This window comes from Oncorhynchus kisutch, linkage group LG2 (assembly GCF_002021735.2).
Source record: "Oncorhynchus kisutch isolate 150728-3 linkage group LG2, Okis_V2, whole genome shotgun sequence".
In the NCBI taxonomy this organism is placed as follows: Eukaryota; Metazoa; Chordata; class Actinopteri; order Salmoniformes; family Salmonidae; genus Oncorhynchus; species Oncorhynchus kisutch.
In genome coordinates, this window is record NC_034175.2 from 50,682,364 (window position 1) to 50,701,605 (window position 19,242).

Below are 19,242 nucleotides of genomic sequence, written 5' to 3' on the forward strand. Positions count from 1 at the left end.
AGAAATAGACAATACGGATTGGACTATAATTCTCTGTGTACTTACATCACTATGCAGATCGTAGACCTTCCTGGCTTGGACAACATCAGTGTTGTCTGGCATACAGGTCCAGTTGTGCAGTTTAGTTCTGTAGGAGAATTCTTGAATCTGGGACTGGCCTTTCTTGGCCAAGTCGAAGGACATCATGTCAAGTGGGAGACGGAACTTGGTCTTGGTGAGGTGGAAGTCCTTCTTGTAGAGAATATCACTGGAAATCCTGGCGGCATTGGCAGCCATCACAAGCAGAGGGTCATCCTCAATGCATAGGGCTCCAACATGGTGGCCACACTGATTGCGGAAGCCGGCCTTGTACTTGTACTGAAAAAAGAGAGGACTAGCTAAGTATTGAGTTGTTTTTTTATGATTGCTGCCTATGCTCATTCAGAGGAGATGGATATACAAACTTACATCACTGATGATTTCTCTGCCCTTCTTGGCATGTTGGACAGCAATGGCATCCTTATCCAGATGATAGCCCTGTCCGATCATCTCGTCAAATCCTTCACGGTAGTGTTTCTGAAATAACACCAAAAATCTAAAGAATTGAAGAGGTTGCGAGACCTATAGCTCATATAGATAGATAAAACTAGATCAACTTGAGTGAACGAAAACAGCTTGAGGCAAAGTAAGGAGGACCTACGTTGCTCAGGATGATCGCGTTGGCCTTGGCCAGCACAAGCTCTGGCAGCTCATTGCCGACGTGGATGTTGACCTTATCAGCCTCCCACTGTTCAACATACTGGCGCTGAAATATGAGAAAAGGATGGCAATGTTATAAGAAAATAATGTGTTTCACTATTCCTCTGTTTTCAATATTAGTTTCTGCATCCTGTGAATCTGAATGTATGTATACCTGAGTTCAATCTCCCTCCACACTAGAAAGAAATAAGTAATTTTACCTTGTCCATTATCTGGGCATTGGCCGCAGCCAAGGCATAAGGCATTCCGTCGGTTGTGGCGGTAAACTTGAAGTTGCTTGGATGCTGGCGATATTTCCTCTCGCTCAGGATCTCGCTGGCCTTCTTGGCTTTCTCAACGTCGATCGAGCCAATAGGGACCCAGCCAGTGCCTCTGAGCCACTCCAAATCAGCCCTGTACACAGCCTGTTTTATATGAGAGCAACAGAGAGAGAACAATTGGTCAGGAAGTAAACGTCAGCGGTATAATATTTGTCTGAAATGATAGGTGTAGCCCCCCCGACACCTCATAATCTTAATGAGTGATGATAATCTACTTACGTCACTATGCAGAGCATAGACCTTCCTGGCCTGGACGACATCACTGGAGTCTGGCAGACAGGTCCAGTTGTGCAGGCGAGTTCTGTAGTTGAAGTCGTTGACCTGAATCTGGCATTTCTTGGCCAGTTCAATGGTCAGCATGTCCACTGGCAGGTGGAATTTAGTCTTGGATTTGTTGAAGTCCTTCTTGTACAGGGCATCACTGGCAATTCTGGCTGAGTTAAGCGCCAGCACGAGCAGAGGGTCATCCTCGACACAGCGGGCTCCAATGTGATGGCCAACCTGTTTACGGTAGCCTGCCTTGTACTTGTACTATACCGAACCAAAAAGGTAGAAAAAGTATGTAATGGGGATTTCAGTAAATTAAAAGTGTACACAGTATTGATATAGTCAGTTCCTTTGTGATAACGTGATAACATAACAAATAAGTACTGACATCTTGTACTTGTACTATATAGAGGCAAAAAAGTATCTACTTGTACAACGTTGTCAACATGACATAAATGATGATAATCTGTTTGCATCAACCGCTTGAAATGTTTCCAATAATATGAAAAAAGGAGGAACGTATCCTGTACTCACATCACTGATGATTTCTCTACTATTCTTGGCAGCTTTGATGGCGATACAATCGTTTTTCAGGTCATAGCCCTTCTTGTACATCTCCTCCAGTTCGGATTTGTATGTTTTCTGAAAAAGCATATAGAGACACAGCTTAGAAACAAAGCCAACACATTAATAATAATTACTAGAACAGTACTAGATATATTATTAATTACTAGAGCTTCAGATAAAGTCTTTGGCCACACATCAGCTATTGAAAGTGTAATATAGGAATGTATGTAGCAAAGTAAGCAAAGAGGACCTACGTTGCTTATGTTGATCGCGTTGGCCTTGGCCAGCACAAGTTCTGGAAGCTCATTGCCGACGTGGATTTTGACCTTATCAGCATCCCATTGTGCAACATAGTTGCCCTGAAAAACAAGAGAAAACATTATTATGTTATAAGAAAATATTAAGGTAATATTACATGCCATTTTAATAGCGCATTTGTCAGACCCAAAGACTCTTGAAAACAGCAACCAGAAATGCAAGATTGACCATCCAAACCACTGATCTGAGTGAGAGACATAGTTCAAAAAGCATTTATGTATTGAACATTTCACCAACCTTGTTCATGATCTCAGCATTGGCCTTGGCCAGCACCATAGGCATGGAGTGCATGTCGGTGGTATATTTAAGAGTATCTGGTTTCTGCTTGTAGAGGCGGTCGCTCAGGATCTCTGAAGCTTTCTTGGCTTTCAACACATCCAGAGAGCCAATGGGGACCCAGCCAGTACCTCTAATGAACTCCATGTCGGCATGGTAGACAGCCTGAAGGGTGGAAAGCATCAATCAATCAAACAAACAATCACACTTACTGTAGACATAAAAACAATTGTAAGTGGTTAATGGAAAAGAAACAAGAATTTGATCCAGTATATGGAGAAGAAGCTTACGTCACTATGTAGATCGTAGACCCTCCTGGCATGGACGACATCACTGGAGTCTGGCAGACAGGTCCAGTTGTGCAGTTTGGTTCTGTAGTTGAAGTCATTGACCTGGATCTGGTTCTTCTTGCACAACTCAAAGGCCATCATGTCCAATGGGAGGTGGAACTTGGTTTTGGACTGGTGGAAGTCCTTCTTGTACAGGGCATCACTGGCAATCTTGGCTGAGTTAATAGCCAGTATGAGCAGAGGGTCATCCTCAACGCAGCGCGCTCCAATGTGGTGGCCAAGCTGCTTGCTGTATCCAGCCTTGTACTTGTACTGAAAGAGATCAGAAGATAATTTTTCGAGTTTGTGTACCAACTTCAGTCATAAAAGGGTGCATTTATTGAACGTCCTTTCCTTATAAATTTGTCAGTGTTTCAAATAAGACATTCCAAGTGTATTTATGCCTGAGTCATTCACTCATTAATTGATTCAGGAATTTAATTCGGGAATTGTTATTAGTATAACGCTTCCTTAGCACTTTAATAATTAGGAAAATATCTTTAAAGGTTTGCTTACATCAATGATAATATAGCTTAAGGCCTTGGAAATGGTAAAATTATGAAGAAAAAAAAATTCTGTGAAAAAAGGGGGACAAAAGTACAGTACTCACATCGCTGATAATCTCTCTACCGTGCTTGGCAGCCTTAACGGAGATAGCATCGACAGGTAGGTAATAGCCCTTCTTGATGGTATCATCAAATCCTTGTCTGTACAGTTTCTATAAAAAGGAGAAAGAACAAGCGTTTAAAAAACGGGTCACAAAACATTGGAGAGGTTGAGAGATATATAGATTAGACAGATATACAGTACATATATAGATATAGCTAAAACTAGATTTGAGTGAACGAAAACAGATTGAGGTAAAGTAAGGAGGACCTACGTTGCTCAAGGTGATCGCGTTGGCCTTGGCCAGCACAAGCTCTGGAAGCTCATTGCCGACGTGGATTTTGATCTTATCAGCATCCCATTGTTCAACATACTGGCGCTGAAATACGAGAAAAAAATAATAAATATGTATATGTTTTTTTAAGCAACTCAGTCTGGCTTTAATATTACTCTTGAAAGTTGTAATAGTAGAATGCACAAGGTGTATGTGCTAAATTGGGTAGTGCATCATCAGTTCCTCTTGTCATGTCAGTCATTGCATAGAGAGCTATTTATAACTTGTCAGAAATGTCCAGATCAACAAGCCCATTTTTTATTTAGGTTTTTAAGCCCATAGATTTTGTTGTAATTTCTTGGTCACACAAATATTGCATGAATGCACATTAGACATGGGCTTTAAAACTGCTTAATGGTCTTTGCACTCCAAATGTAATGACAACATGTGTAGAATTGCAGGAAATAAGCTTTAAACCTGCAAAATTCTCTTGACCAACAAGAAGGGTGTGAACAGTTTATGTCATGAACAGTGCTTGTGCCCATAGAAATAGATGTCGTGTGTGCGAGCACGCTCAGGGGGCAGCAGGACACACTCAAACCGGTGCACCTGGAACCTACTACCATACCCCATTCAAAGGCACTTTCATCTTTTGTCTTGCCATTTCACATTCTGAATGGCACAAATACACAATCCTTGTCTCAATTGTCTCGAAGCTTAAAAATCATTCTTCAACCTGTCTACTCCACTTCATCTACACTGATTGGAGTGGATTTAACAAGTGACATCAATCAGGGTTCATAGCTTTCACTTGGATTCACCTGGTCAGTCTATGTTATGAAAGAGCTGAACAATCCTTGTATGTATTAGATACTGAATCTACAGTTGAAGTCGGAAGTTTGCATACACCTTAGCCAAATATATTTAAATTCAGTTTTTAACAATTCCTGACATTTACTCCTAGTAAAAACTCCCTGTCTTAGGTCAGTTAGGATCACCACTTTATTTTAAGAATGTGAAATGTAGTTGAGAGAATGATACTTCCAAAGTTGTGGCAAAATGGCTTAAGGACAACAAAGTCAAGGTATTGGAGTGGTCATCACAAAGCCCTGACCTCAATCCTATAGAAAATGTGTGGGCAGAACTGAAAAAGCGTGTGCGAGCAAGGAGGCCTACAAACCTGACTCAGTTACACCAGCTTTGTCAGGAGGAATGGGACAAAATTCACCCAACTTATTGTGGGAAGCTTGTGGAAGGCTACCCAAAACGTTTGACCCAAGTTAAACAATTTAAAAGCAATGCTACCAACTACTAATTGAGTGTATGTAAACTTCTGACCCAATGGGAATGTGATGAAAGAAATAAAAGCTGAAATAAATAATTCTATCAACTATTATTCTGACATTTCACATTCTTAAAATAAAGTGGTGATCCTAACTGACCTAAGACAGGGAATTTTTACTAGGATTAAATGTCAGGAATTGTGAAAAACTGAGTTTAAATGTATTTGGCTAAGGTGTATGTAAACGTCTGACTTCAACTGTATTAGATAGGGTCTTGGACTTGGTGTTGGGGTGGACCTTGTTCTCCCATGCCTTAGTGTAGAAATGCTGCAAGATATCATATGAGAATGGCAGCTCCATAAAACCTCAAATTGGATTTTGGTGTTGAATTCTGGTGTAACAGGAAACTGTGTAGTTAGCTGGAAGACATTAGTTGAAGTTTACCTTGTTCATGATCTGGGCATTACTTTTGGCCAGAACGATATCCATGCTGTCGAGGGGGCTTTTGAAGGCCAGAGTGCTGGGGTGCTGGCGGTATTTCCTCTCACTCAAGATCTCGGCGGCCTTCTTTGCTTTTTCCACATCAAGTGAGCCAATGGGGACCCATCCCATTCCCCTGAGCCACTTTGTGTCAGCCCTGTACACCGCCTAAGAGGGATATCATACTCCCATTACATGGTGCCATCTCAAACCTTTTATCACTGGGTTTGACCAGTCCTGGGTGCTTCATTAACAACGCGAGTAAACATTTTACAAGAAAGAATGGAATTAACTTCTTAAACTTACCTCACTATTAATGTCATAGACATGTCTGGCCTGGACGACATCACTGGAGTCTGGCAGACAGGTCCAGTTGTGCAGGCGAGTTCTGTAGTTGAAGTCATTGACCTGGATCTGGTTCTTCTTGCACAACTCAAAGGCCATCATGTCCAATGGGAGGTGGAACTTGGTTTTGGACTGGTGGAAGTCCTTCTTGTACAGAGCATCGCTGGCAATCTTAGCTGAGTTAAGCGCCAGCACGAGCAGAGGGTCATCCTCGACACAGCGGGCTCCAATGTGATGGCCAACCTGTTTACGGTAGCCTGCCTTGTACTTGTACTATACCGAACCAAAAAGGTAGAAAGTATGTAATGGGGATTTCAGTAAATTAAAGGTGTACACAGTATTGATATAGTCAGTTCCTTTATGATAACAAAATAAGTACTTACATCACTGATAATTTCCCTGCCGTGCTTGGCTGCGATGATAGCAATGGCATCATTGCGCAAATCATAGCCCTTCTTCTTATCCTCTTCCATTGCTTTTCTGTATTGGTTCTGTATGAAGAAGAAAATAAAACATCCATAGATATGGATTTCTCTACAATAAGTATTATTTTTGAACATATACATTCATCAGGAGGGTTACCTTTGTGCCACCATTTACTTACCCAACTGTAGTTGGACTTGTTTGCATTGGCCAAAACCACGTCCATCGCATCTGGCATAATGTGGTTCTTGGTCTTGTCCTTCTCCCAGGCCTCAGTGTACGCTTGCTGCAATAATGAGTTTCAAGTTCAAACTAACAACATTAAGTGCCTCTTCATATCATTGGCTCAAATATAATGCAAAGTAGGGGAGATCAGATTACATTAAAGCAGGTTTAAATGATGGAATCATTATTTGAATATAATCTACCAGGGGAAACATATGAAGGCAAAGGATTAGTAAAGATATAGCAGTTAGTCAAATACCTTGTTGGCATTATCATTATTTTGTTTAGCCAAAACCATTCCCATGTCTTGAACTGAGCTGGTGAACTTGAAGTTGCTTGGGTGCTGACGATACAGCTTCTCACTCAGGACCTCTGTGGCTTTCTTTGCCTTCTCGACATCAAGTGAGCCGATGGGAACCCATCCGATACCTTGTAGGCTCTTGAGATCAGCCTTGTACACAGCCTAGACACAACAATACCACAAAGGTCAACATGGCCAGAATAAAAACAATCACACTGGAAAAACATGATCTAGTTAATACATACTTACATCACTCGCTATGTCATAGACATGTCTGGCATGGACGACATCACTGGAGTCTGGCAGACAGGTCCAGTTGTGCAGGCGAGTTACATATTTGGCATGGTTGACCTGAATCTGGTTCTTTTTGGCCAACTCAAAGGCAATCATGTCCAATGGGAGATGGAACTTGGTTTTGGACTGGTGGAAGTCCTTCTTGTACAGGGCATCACTGGCAATCTTAGCTGAGTTAATAGCAAGCATAAGCAGAGGGTCATCCTCAACGCAGCGGGCTCCAATGTGGTGGCCAACCTGCTTACGGTAGCCAGTCTTGTACTTGTGCTACAGAAAGCAAATATGAAATGGCAGTGTTGAGGATTCTCTTAATTTTCCAGAAGTACATTTTATATATTGTGTCATGAAATAGTTAAGAAATATAATTGGTTACGATGGCTAGATGTTCAATGAACTTACATCACTGATAATTTCCCTGCCGTGCTTGGCTGCGATGATAGCAATGGCATCATTGCGCAAATCATAGCCCTTCTTCTTATCCTCTTCCATTGCTTTTCTGTATTGGTTCTGTATGAAGAAGAAAATAAAACGTCCATAGATATGGGTATTTCAAATGTTTATTTTATTTCATCTTTATTTAGCCAGGTAGGCAAGTTGAGAACAAGTTCTCATTTACAACTGCGACCTGGCCAAGAATAAAGCAAAGCAGTTCGACACATACAACAACACAGAGTTACACATGGAATAAACAAAACATACAGTCAGTAATACAGTTGAAGAAAATCTTTATACAGTGTGTGCAAATGAGGTAAGAAAAGGGAGGTAAGGCAATAAATAGGTCATGGTGGCGAAGTAATTACAATATACCAATTAGACACTAGAGTGATTGATGTGCAGAAGATGAATGTGCAAGTAGAGTTACATGGGTGCAAAGGAGCAAAATAAATAAATAAATACAGTATGGGGATGAGGTAGTTGGATGGGCTATTTACAGATGGGCTATGTACAGGTGCAGTGATCTGTGAGCTGCTCAGACAGCTGGTGCTTAAAGCTAGTGAGGGAGGTAAGAGTCTCCAGTTTCAGTGATGTTTGCCATTCAATCCAGTCATTGGCAGCAGAGAACTGGAAGGAAAGGCGGCCAAAGGAGTAATTGGCTTTGGGGGTGACCAGAGAAATATACCTGCTGGAGCGCGTGCTACGGGTGGGTGCTGCTATGGTGACCAGTGAGCTGAGATAAGGCGGGGCCTTACCTATCAGAGACTTGTAGATGACCTGAAGCCAGTGGGTTTGGCGACGAGTATGAAGCGAGGGCCAGCCAACGAGAGCGTACAGGTCACAGTGGTGGGTAGTATATGGGGCTTTGGTGACAAAACGGATGGCACTGTGATAGACTGCATCCAATTTGTTGAGTAGAGTGTTGGGGGCTATTTTGTAAATGACATCGCCGAAGTCGAGGATCGGTAGGATGGTCAGTTTTACGAGGGTATGTTTGGCAGCATGAGTGAAGGATGCTTTGTTGTGAAATAGGAAGCCGATTCTAGATTGAATTTTGGATTGGAGATGCCTAATGTGAGTCTGGAAGGAGAGTTTACAGTCTAACCAGACACCAGACACCCACATATTCTAAGTCAGAACCGTTCAGAGTAGTGACGCTGGGCGGGTGGGCAGGTTTGGGCAGCGATCGGTTGAAAAACATGCATTTAGTTTTACTTGCATTTAAGAGCAGTTGGAGGCCACGGAAGGAGAGTTGTATGGCATTGAAGCTCGTCTGGAGGTTAGTTAACACAGTGTCCAAAGAAGGTCCAGAAGTATACAGAATGGTGTCATCTGCGTAGAGGTGGATCAGAGAATCACCAGCAACAAGAGCGACATCATTGATGTATACAGAGAAGAGAGTCGACACGGGAATTGAACCCTGTGGCACCCCCATGGAGACTGCCAGAGGTCCGAACAACAGGCCCACCGATTTGACACACTGGACTCTGTCAGAGAAGTAGTTGGTGAACCAGGCGAGCAGTCATTTGAAAAACCAAGGCTGTTTCGTCAGCCGATAAGAATGTGGTGATTGACAGAGTCGAAAGCCTTGGCCAAGTCGATGAATACGGCTGCACAGTAATGTCTCTTATCGATGGCAGTTATGATATCGTTTAGGACCTTGAGCGTGGCTGAAGTGCACCCATGACCAGCTCTGAAACCAGATTGCATTGCAGAGAAGGTACGGTGGGATTCAAAATGGCCGGTAATCTGTTTGTTAACTTGGCTTTCGAAGACCTTAGAATGGCAGGGTAGGATAGATAAAGGTCTGTAAGCAGTTTGGGTCTATAGTGTCTCACCCTTTGAAGAGAGGGATGACCTTGGCAGCTTTCCAATCTTTGTGAATCTCAGACGATACAAAAGAGAGGTTGAACAGGCTAGTAATAGGGGTTGCAACAATTTCGGCAGATCATTTTAGAAAGATATGGTCCAGATTGTCTAGCCCGGCTGATTTGTAGGGGTCCAGATTTTGCAGCTCTTTCAGAACATCAGCTATCTGGATTTGGGTGAAGGAGAAATGGGGGGGGCTTGGGTGGGTTTCTATGGAGGGTGCCGGGCAGTTGACTGGGGTAGGGGTAGCCAGGTGGAAAGCATGGCCAGCCATAGAGAAATGCTTATTGAAATTCTCAATTATAGGGGATTTATCGGTAGTGTTTCCTAGCCTCAGTGCAGTGGGCAGCTAGGAGGAGGTGCTCTTATTCTCCATGGACTTTACAGTGTCTCGGAACTTTTTAGAGTTTGTACTACAGGATGCACATTTCTGTTTGAAAAAGCTAACCTTAGCTTTCCTAACTGCCTGTGTATATTGGTTCCTAATTCCCCTGAAAAGTTGAATATAACGGGGGCTATTCGTTGCTTATGCAGAACGCCATAGGATGTTTTTGTGCTGGTCAAAGGCAGACAGGTCTGGAGTGAACCAAGGACTATATCTATTCCTAGTTCTACATTTTTTGAATGGAGCATGCTTATTTAAGATGGTGAGGAAGGCACTTTTAAAGAATAACCAGGCATCCTCTACTGACAGGATGAGGTCAATGTCATTCCAGGATACCCCGGCCAGGTCGATTAGAAAGGCCTGTTCACTGAAGTGTTTTAGGGAGCGTTTGACAGTGATGAGGGGTGGTCGTTTGACCGCAGACCCATTTCGGATGCAAGCAATGAGGCAGTGACCCCTGAGATCTTGGTTGAAAACAGCAGAGGTATATTTGGAAGGCGAGTAAGTTAGGATGATAGCTATGAGGGTGCCCGTGTTTACGGATTTCGGGTTTTACCGGGTAGGTTCATTGATAATTTGTGTGAGATTGAGGGCATCAAGCAATGATAGCAATGGCAATCAAATCACAATTTATTTCAAATGCATTTAACAAAGTTACAACATACTTTACTGAAGAAAAAAAATATATATATATTATTTTTGAACATATACATTCATCAGGAGGGTTACCTTTGTGCCACCATTTACTTACCCAACTGTAGTTGGACTTGTTTGCATTGGCCAAAACCACTTCCATCGCATCTGGCATAATGTGGTTCTTGGTCTTGTCCTTCTCCCAGGCCTCAGTGTACGCTTGCTGCAATAATGAGTTTCAAGTTCAAACTAACAACATTAAGTGCCTCTTCATATCATCAGCTCAAATATAATGCAAAGTAGGGGAGATCAGATTACATTAAAGAGGGTTTAAATGATGGAGTCATTATTTGAATATAATCTACCAGGGGAAACATATGAAGGCAAAGGATTAGTAAAGATAGGGCAGTTAGTCAAATACCTTGTTGGCATTATCATTATTTTGTTTAGCCAAAACCATTCCCATGTCTTGAACTGAGCTGGTGAACTTGAAGTTGCTTGGGTGCTGACGATACAGCTTCTCACTCAGGACCTCTGAGGCTTTCTTTGCCTTCTCAACATCAAGTGAGCCGATGGGAACCCATCCGATACCTTGTAGGCTCTTGAGATCAGCCTTGTACACAGCCTAGACACAACAATACCACAAAGGTCAACATGGCCAGAATAAAAACAATCACACTGGAAAAACATGATCTAGTTAATACATACTTACATCACTCGCTATGTCATAGACATGTCTGGCATGGACGACATCACTGGAGTCTGGCAGACAGGTCCAGTTGTGCAGGCGAGTTACATATTTGGCATGGTTGACCTGAATCTGGTTCTTTTTGGCCAACTCAAAGGCAATCATGTCCAATGGGAGGTGGAACTTGGTTTTGGACTGGTGGAAATCCTTCTTGTACAGGGCATCACTGGCAATCTTTGCTGAGTTAATAGCCAGCATAAGTAGAGGGTCATCCTCAACGCAGCGGGCTCCAATGTGGTGGCCAACCTGCTTACGGTAGCCAGTCTTGTACTTGTGCTACAGAAAGCAAATATGAAATGGCAGTGTTGAGGATTCTCTTAATTTTCCAGAAGTACAGTTTATATATTGTGTCATGAAATAGTTAAGAAATATAATTGGTTACGATGGCTAGATGTTCAATGAACTTACATCACTGATAATTTCCCTGCCGTGCTTGGCTGCGATGATAGCAATGGCATCATTGCGCAAATCATAGCCCTTCTTCTTATCCTCTTCCATTGCTTTTCTGTATTGGTTCTGTATGAAGAAAATAAAACATCCATAGATATGGATTTCTCTACAATAAGTATTATTTTTGAACATATACATTCATCAGGAGGGTTACCTTTGTGCCACCATTTACTTACCCAACTGTAGTTGGACTTGTTTGCATTGGCCAAAACCACTTCCATCGCATCTGGCATAATGTGGTTCTTGGTCTTGTCCTTCTCCCAGGCCTCAGTGTACGCTTGCTGCAATAATGAGTTTCAAGTTCAAACTAACAACATTAAGTGCCTCTTCATATCATTGGCTCAAATATAATGCAAAGTAGGGGAGATCAGATTACATTAAAGAGGGTTTAAATGATGGAATCATTATTTGAATATAATCTACCAGGGGAAACATACGAAGGCAAAGGATTAGTAAAGATATACCAGGTAGTCAAATACCTTGTTGGCATTATCATTATTTTGTTTAGCCAAAACCATTCCCATGTCTTGAACTGAGCTGGTGAACTTGAAGTTGCTTGGGTGCTGACGATACAGCTTCTCACTCAGGACCTCTGAGGCTTTCTTTGCCTTCTCAACATCAAGTGAGCCGATGGGAACCCATCCGATACCTTGTAGGCTCTTGAGATCAGCCTTGTACACAGCCTAGACACAACAATACCACAAAGGTCAACATGGCCAGAATAAAAACAATCACACTGGAAAAACATGATCTAGTTAATACATACTTACATCACTCGCTATGTCATAGACATGTCTGGCATGGACGACATCACTGGAGTCTGGCAGACAGGTCCAGTTGTGCAGGCGAGTTACATATTTGGCATGGTTGACCTGAATCTGGTTCTTTTTGGCCAACTCAAAGGCAATCATGTCCAATGGGAGATGGAACCTTGTCTTGGACTTGTGGAAGTCTTTCTTGTACAGAGCATCACTGGCAATCTTAGCTGAGTTCAGAGCCAGCATGAGCAGAGGGTCATCCTCGATACAGCGGGCTCCAATGTGGTGGCCAATCTGTTTACGGTAGCCAGCCCTGTATTTGAACTTAATAAATGATATTGAGATAGTTAGGTTTCATTCAAAAGCTGAAGTTCACACACCATTTATTCAATAAACAGTGTTTAACTTACATCGCTAGCAATGGATGTGCCCTGTTTGGCTGCCTGGATTGCAATAGCATCGTTGCGCAGGTCATAACCCTTCTTCTTGTCCTGTTCATTGGCAAGCTTATACAGTGTCTGTACAGGAGAAGAAAAACGTGTTTTGAATGACTGAATTATGACAATGCAGCCTAGATGAACAATACAATGAGGTGTGGAAGGAATAACTTACATTGCTGCAGTTGATCTTGTTGGCTCTGGCCAAAACCACCTCCATTGAGTCTGGCATCATGTGGACAGTGGTCTTATCCTTATTCCAGGTGTCAATGTACGTTTGCTATAAGACAGATATATTTGTTAGTGTTTTGAAGTATCACCATGTATATGTGTATATAATATACTGTATACATATACAGTATGCATAGACCTAGATGCAAAGAATGACCTTGTTCATGATCGCATTGTTAGCACTGGCCAGGACAAGGTCCATGGAGTGCATGTCTTTGGTAAACTTGAAACCGCTGGGGTGTTGGCGGTAAAGTTTCTCACTGCCAATCAGGCCAGCTGTTTTGGCTTTCTCTACATCCAGAGAACCAATGGGAATCCATCCTGTGCCTTTGATGTAAGTCTCATAGTCACTTTTGTACAAATTCTGCAGAAATAAGTAAATACTGTCAGGTTCTAAATAACAGAGTAAAGAATTGACGGACATCATAAAACATTCTCACAGATTTGGATGTGGTTTAACAGCTCAGAATAGGGGAATGGATCAATTATTGTCAGGGAAAATAATACATTGTACACAAAAACATGTTGTTGTTTTTTTGTTTGTTGTTATGTATTTATGAGTAAAATAATACTCACATCACTAGCGATCGTCTGCATCTGCTTAGCCAACTCCACATTCATGGCATCGGCAAGCACAGTGTAATGGTGCTGGATCTTCCTGTAGCCTGCATACGTCTGCACTGTGGAGGCGTGTTTGGCATGCGCAATACTCATCATGTCTACTGGGGAGTGGTACTTCAGCTTAGACTTGTGGTAGTCCTTCTTGTAGTTCTTGTCACTCTGCAACCTGGCCACCTCCATGTAGTGCACCAGCAAGGGGTCATCCTGAAGATTACGGCAGCCCACTTGTTTTCCCCTATTCTTCTGGTGATTCAGCTTGTACTTGTACTGTGTAAATAAACAATGTATTATTCCCAGAACGAAAGATAATATTTCGAAAAATAAGAATTTATTGGACACAAGGTCCAATGGAAATTCCCCTTCTGCTTTATCCCAACCGATCTGATAGACTCACATACTCAAACAGAGGTTGGAGCACATTGTAAAATGGTTTTAAAGGCTTTTATTTGTTGGTCTGAGTCACTCACGTCACTGGCGATTTTGGTGCCCTGCTTGGCAGCCTGGATGGTGATGGCATCAACCTTCAGGTCGTAACCCTTATTATACATTGCCTCCAGACCTGCTTTGTAGGTTTTCTGGAATGGAGGAGAAACTATTTATAAAAAATACGACCAAAATAACATTTGTTAAATACTTCCAAGACCTATTTGAAGTTATATTGCAAAAGCATGATGGATACAAAGAGGAATATTTTGATGATAGATAGTAACACACGTGTGGAAATGGTAGCCTTACCTGACTCATGTTGATAGCATTAGCCTTGGCCAGGACAATCTCAGGGGCATCTGGCATCACATGGACTGTGAGCTTGTCCTTGTGCCATTGTTTGGTGTATTCTTGCTGCAATCAAAATGATTCACCAATCAATTAACCTCGACTCTCATTATGAGACACATTAGAAATAAACTGTGATAACAGCTTTATTTTTCACAAACGTACACGTCTGGTCTGAGCATACCTTGTTCATGATCTTGTTGTTGTCAGTGGCCAGGACCATGTCCATGGAGTCCATCAGCTTCTTGAACTGGAATTTGGAAGGGTGTGTACGGTACTTATGTTCACTCTGGATATCCGCGCCAACCTTTGCAAGCTCCACCGGCAGCGAGCCAACAGGAATCCATCCCGTTCCTCTCACATAGTTGTTCCAGTCAGACTTGTACTCGTACTATAGAAAGACATTAGAGTTGAGAAACGGGTGATTAGCAAAACAATAATATGAGTGGTAAGGATGTATAATTGATCAGCAATGTTTACTATGTTTAGTTGGTGCTATGTTACTATGTAACTGCTGAACTCACATCACTGCAACTGGCATTCATGGTGCGAGCCAGCTCAAGGTTCATGGAGTCAGGGAGAAGAGTGTAGTGGTGTTGGACTTTCCTGTAGCCAGTATAGGTTTGCACTGCAGAGGCTTGCTTTGCATGTGCAACACTCATCATGTCAACTGGAGAGCAGTACTTCAGCTTGGACTTGTGGTAGTCCTTCTTGTAGTTCCTCTCACTCTGCATCTTGGCCACCTGCATGTAGTGCACCAGCAAGGGGTCATCCTGAAGATTACGGCAGCCCACTTGTTTGCCTCTTCCCTTCTCGTACGCCAGCTTGTACTTGTACTGTAAAAAATATACAGGTGTTTAGTCAATTACAGAAGCAGCATCTGATCACATTAATTCTCTACACAGTTGATAGCTGATAAAAGTGACAGAAAACAGGATCTATGCAGCAAGCAAAAATAAATGAAATTATTTTACACTTACATCACTGGCAATGGTAGTGCCTTTCTTGGCAGCCAGAATGGCAATGGCATCAGGTTTGAGATCGTAGCCCTTTCTATACATGTCCTCCAGACCGGATTTGTAGAGTTTCTGAAAAGGTATATAGACACAGCTTAGAAACAGAGCCCAAAAAGGACTATTAAATGCATGGTTCTTACTTTTAAATTACAGTTTGAATGTCTGTGACTTTCAGACTTTTGAAAGTAGTTTTGATTCTATAGATTATGATTAAAATTACAGTAACTAGTTCGAAAGGGGCAACGAGTATGCCGTCGTATACAGTATTAGTTAGTAGTGACATTGGAAGATGAGACGTGATGATCATACCTGACTCATGTTGATAGCATTAGCCTTGGCCAGGACAATCTCAGGGGCATCTGGCATCACATGGACTGTGAGCTTGTCCTTGTGCCATTGTTTGGTGTATTCTTGCTGCAAAGTAATTGACACAAACACAGATTAAGAATAACATTAGGACAAACGAGATAACATCACATTTTAAACAATCTGTTTTTAATTTCCAATATGGTGTTACAGTTTATAGTTTACCTTGTTCATGATCTTGTTGTTGTCAGTGGCCAGGACCATGTCCATGGAGTCCATCAGCTTCTTGAACTGGAATTTGGAAGGGTGTGTACGGTACTTATGTTCACTCTGGATGTCCGCGCCAACCTTTGCAAGCTCCACCGGCAGCGAGCCAACAGGAATCCATCCCGTTCCTCTCACATAGTTGTTCCAGTCAGACTTGTACTCGTACTGGAGAATGAAACAAAGGCAAATAAATTAAGTATTTGACACCCGAAAGCTTTTTAACAGAAAACGTACACCCCTAGTACTAGGCTGAAGTCGCATAAACAAGTACTCACATCACTGCAACTGGCATTCACGGTGCGAGCCAACGCAAAGTTCATGGAGTCAGGGAGAAGACTGTAATGGTGTCGGATCTTCCTGTAGCCAATATAGGTTTGTGCTGCAGAGGCTTGCTTAGCATGTGCAACACTCATCATGTCAACTGGGGAGCAGTACTTCAGCTTGGACTTGTGGTAGTCCTTCTTGTAGTTCCTCTCACTCTGCATCTTGGCCACCTGCATGTAGTGCACCAGCAAGGGGTCATCCTGAAGATTACGGCAGCCCACTTGTTTGCCTCTTCCCTTCACATGGTCTTTCTTGTACTGGATCTGAAAAGAACAAGTAAAAAAATAATCAGATAATCTGACACTATTTAAAGTAGGAACATTGTTGTTGACTACATCTTGTACAGCTTTTTATGTTGTCCTGGTGATTTATTGCATACTTACATCACTGGCAATATGTCTGCCATGCTTAGCATGGATGACGGAGATAGCATCTGGCCTCATGTCGTAGCCTTTGGCGATATCTTCCAGCCACTTGTGCTTGTAGTGAGACTATGAGAAATCAAAGAAACCAGTCAAACATCGCCTGTCTATAGGCAATACTTGCACATCTTTAAAATGTCAGAGAAATTGAGTCTGTGTATGTTTGTGGGTGTGTACTGACCTCACTCAGGGTCTGGGCGTTGTACTTGGCCTGGAGGAACTGAGGGCTGTCTGCAGGCAGGTTGTACGTGTGCTTGAACTTCTCGCCAGACGCTCTGTATGAAGCCTGAACAGAGAGAAATAACAAGGTAATCACATTCAACATCCATAGTAGGGAATAAAATACATGGAATAAAAACATGAAAACCATTAATTTCCTCATATCTTGTATGTAAACTCAATAAATGTATGACTTCTGAAAGACTAGCCTTGGTGGGCTAAAATAGATCCTAAAAAACAATAAATGATAATCAAAGTTACTTTAAGTTCTTACGTCATCAAGTAACTTGGTGTTGGTCATGGCAAGAGCCATGTTCATCTGGTCAGTCAGACTGGTGAACTTCAGGGTGCTGGGGTGCACACGGTAGCCGTGCTCATCTAGGGCTGCCTTGGCTGTCTTAGCCAACTCCACCTCCATAGAGCCAATAGGAATCCAGCCAGAACCCCTGTACACGTTGTTGTAGTCAGACTTATAGGTGTTCTGTAGAGACACACAGCGAAACAGGAAAGGTATCACAACAGGTATTAGGACAGGTATCAGGAAAGGTATAAGGACAGGTATCAGGACAGCTATCAGGACAGCTATCAGGACAGGTATCAGTAAAGGTATTAAAACAGGTTTTATAACAGGTATCAGGACATGTATAAAGACAGGTATCAGGACAGGTATCAGGACAGGTATTAGGACAGCTATCAGGACAGGTATCAGGGCAGGTATCAGGACAGGTATCAAGACAGGTATCAGGGCAGGTATCAGGACAGGTATCGGGACAGGACAGAACAGAACAGCTATCAGGACAGGACAGGTATCAGGGAACGTATCAGGACAGTTATCAAGGCAGGTATCTGGACAGGAATCTGGACAGGTATCAGGACATGTATCAGAACAGGTCAGATATCAGGACAGGACAGGTATCAGGGAAGGTATCAGGACAATTATTAGGCCACGTATGCGGCCAGGATAGGTATCAGGGCAGGACAGGTATCACAACATGTATCAGAACAGGACAGGTATCAGGACAGGTATCAAGACAGGACAGGTATAAGTAAAGGTATCAAAACAGGTATCAGGACAGGGCAGGTATCAGGTCAGGTATCAGGACAGGTATCAGGTCAGGTATCAGGACATGACTGGTATTAGGCCAGATATCAGGACAGTTATCAGGGAAGATATCAGGACAGATATCAGAATAGGGCAGGTATCAGGACAGGTACCAGGGCAGGTATCAGGACAGGTATCAGAACAGGGCAGGTATCAGGACATGTATCAGAACAGGTCAGATATCAGGACAGGACAGGTATCAGGGAAGGTATCAGGACAATTATTAGGCCACGTATGCGGCCAGGATAGGTATCAGGGCAGGACAGGTATCACAACATGTATCAGAACAGGACAGGTATCAGGACAGGTATCAAGACAGGACAGGTATAAGTAAAGGTATCAAAACAGGTATCAGGACAGGGCAGGTATCAGGTCAGGTATCAGGACAGGTATCAGGTCAGGTATCAGGACATGACTGGTATTAGGCCAGATATCAGGACAGTTATCAGGGAAGGTATCAGGACAGATATCAGAATAGGGCAGGTATCAGGACAGGTACCAGGGCAGGTATCAGGACAGGTATCAGAACAGGGCAGGTATCAGGACAGGTATCAGAACAGGTCAGGTTTCAGGACAGCACAGGTATCAGACAGGTTCCTCTCACTCAAAATACACAAAAATCATTACTACTATTGTCAGCAATGGATGCGGTTAGTGTTGATGCCCACCGGATCGATAGTAGTTACTGCTTATGCACACAGGTCGATAGTACACTTACTCAGTCAAGCCTGGTTTCATACCATCATTATGGTATTGAATGGCAAGGATATTGAAATGAACTCACGTCGCTCTGGATCTCCATCATGGTACGAGCCAGCTGAACAGGCATAGCCTCAGGGAGAAGAGTGTAGTTGTGGAGGCTCTTCCTGTAGCCAGCATAGGTTTGTGCTGCGGAGGCTTGCTTAGCATGTGTAACACTCATCATGTCAACTGGGGAGCAGTACTTCAGCTTGGACTTGTGGTAGTCCTTCTTGTAGTTCCTCTCACTCTGCATCTTGGCCACCTGCATGTAGTGCACCAGCAAGGGGTCATCCTGAAGATTACGGCAGCCCACTTGTTTGCCTCTTCCCTTCTCGTACGCCAGCTTGTACTTGTACTGTACAGGAAATACAATGATGAATGTAAATACCATGAATAGCATGTCATGATTATGGTCAACTATGGTTAATCAATAAACCAAAATACAGATTTAGAATTTC

The 19,242-nt window shown here is 42.7% G+C and overlaps 1 protein-coding gene across 31 annotated transcripts in view; it reads right to left on the reverse strand.

The window, feature by feature from the left end:
- The window catches only part of neb (nebulin), an 84,222-nt gene that overhangs the window by 47,609 nt on the left and 17,371 nt on the right, over positions 1-19,242 (reverse strand). For 30 of the 31 annotated variants that reach the window (XM_031796977.1, XM_031797033.1, XM_031796978.1 and 27 more), the window contains exons 29-69: positions 18,828-19,139; positions 17,216-17,422; positions 16,904-17,008; positions 16,684-16,791; positions 16,252-16,563; positions 15,935-16,141; positions 15,713-15,817; positions 15,368-15,475; positions 14,912-15,223; positions 14,572-14,778; positions 14,349-14,453; positions 14,081-14,188; positions 13,569-13,880; positions 13,150-13,356; positions 12,937-13,041; positions 12,735-12,842; positions 12,337-12,648; positions 12,046-12,249; positions 11,743-11,847; positions 11,525-11,632; positions 11,081-11,392; positions 10,790-10,993; positions 10,487-10,591; positions 7,446-7,553; positions 7,002-7,313; positions 6,711-6,914; positions 6,408-6,512; positions 6,187-6,294; positions 5,765-6,076; positions 5,423-5,626; positions 3,696-3,800; positions 3,426-3,533; positions 2,777-3,088; positions 2,448-2,651; positions 2,147-2,251; positions 1,860-1,967; positions 1,278-1,589; positions 939-1,142; positions 680-784; positions 448-555; positions 46-357 (exon numbers count right to left, since the gene is read on the reverse strand). In XM_031796977.1, the coding sequence (XP_031652837.1) occupies positions 46-357; positions 448-555; positions 680-784; positions 939-1,142; positions 1,278-1,589; positions 1,860-1,967; positions 2,147-2,251; positions 2,448-2,651; positions 2,777-3,088; positions 3,426-3,533; positions 3,696-3,800; positions 5,423-5,626; positions 5,765-6,076; positions 6,187-6,294; positions 6,408-6,512; positions 6,711-6,914; positions 7,002-7,313; positions 7,446-7,553; positions 10,487-10,591; positions 10,790-10,993; positions 11,081-11,392; positions 11,525-11,632; positions 11,743-11,847; positions 12,046-12,249; positions 12,337-12,648; positions 12,735-12,842; positions 12,937-13,041; positions 13,150-13,356; positions 13,569-13,880; positions 14,081-14,188; positions 14,349-14,453; positions 14,572-14,778; positions 14,912-15,223; positions 15,368-15,475; positions 15,713-15,817; positions 15,935-16,141; positions 16,252-16,563; positions 16,684-16,791; positions 16,904-17,008; positions 17,216-17,422; positions 18,828-19,139 (7,614 nt within the window). The remainder of the gene's footprint in view (positions 1-45; positions 358-447; positions 556-679; positions 785-938; positions 1,143-1,277; positions 1,590-1,859; positions 1,968-2,146; positions 2,252-2,447; positions 2,652-2,776; positions 3,089-3,425; positions 3,534-3,695; positions 3,801-5,422; positions 5,627-5,764; positions 6,077-6,186; positions 6,295-6,407; positions 6,513-6,710; positions 6,915-7,001; positions 7,314-7,445; positions 7,554-10,486; positions 10,592-10,789; positions 10,994-11,080; positions 11,393-11,524; positions 11,633-11,742; positions 11,848-12,045; positions 12,250-12,336; positions 12,649-12,734; positions 12,843-12,936; positions 13,042-13,149; positions 13,357-13,568; positions 13,881-14,080; positions 14,189-14,348; positions 14,454-14,571; positions 14,779-14,911; positions 15,224-15,367; positions 15,476-15,712; positions 15,818-15,934; positions 16,142-16,251; positions 16,564-16,683; positions 16,792-16,903; positions 17,009-17,215; positions 17,423-18,827; positions 19,140-19,242) is intronic. The other variant, XM_031797014.1, reaches the window with a different exon arrangement.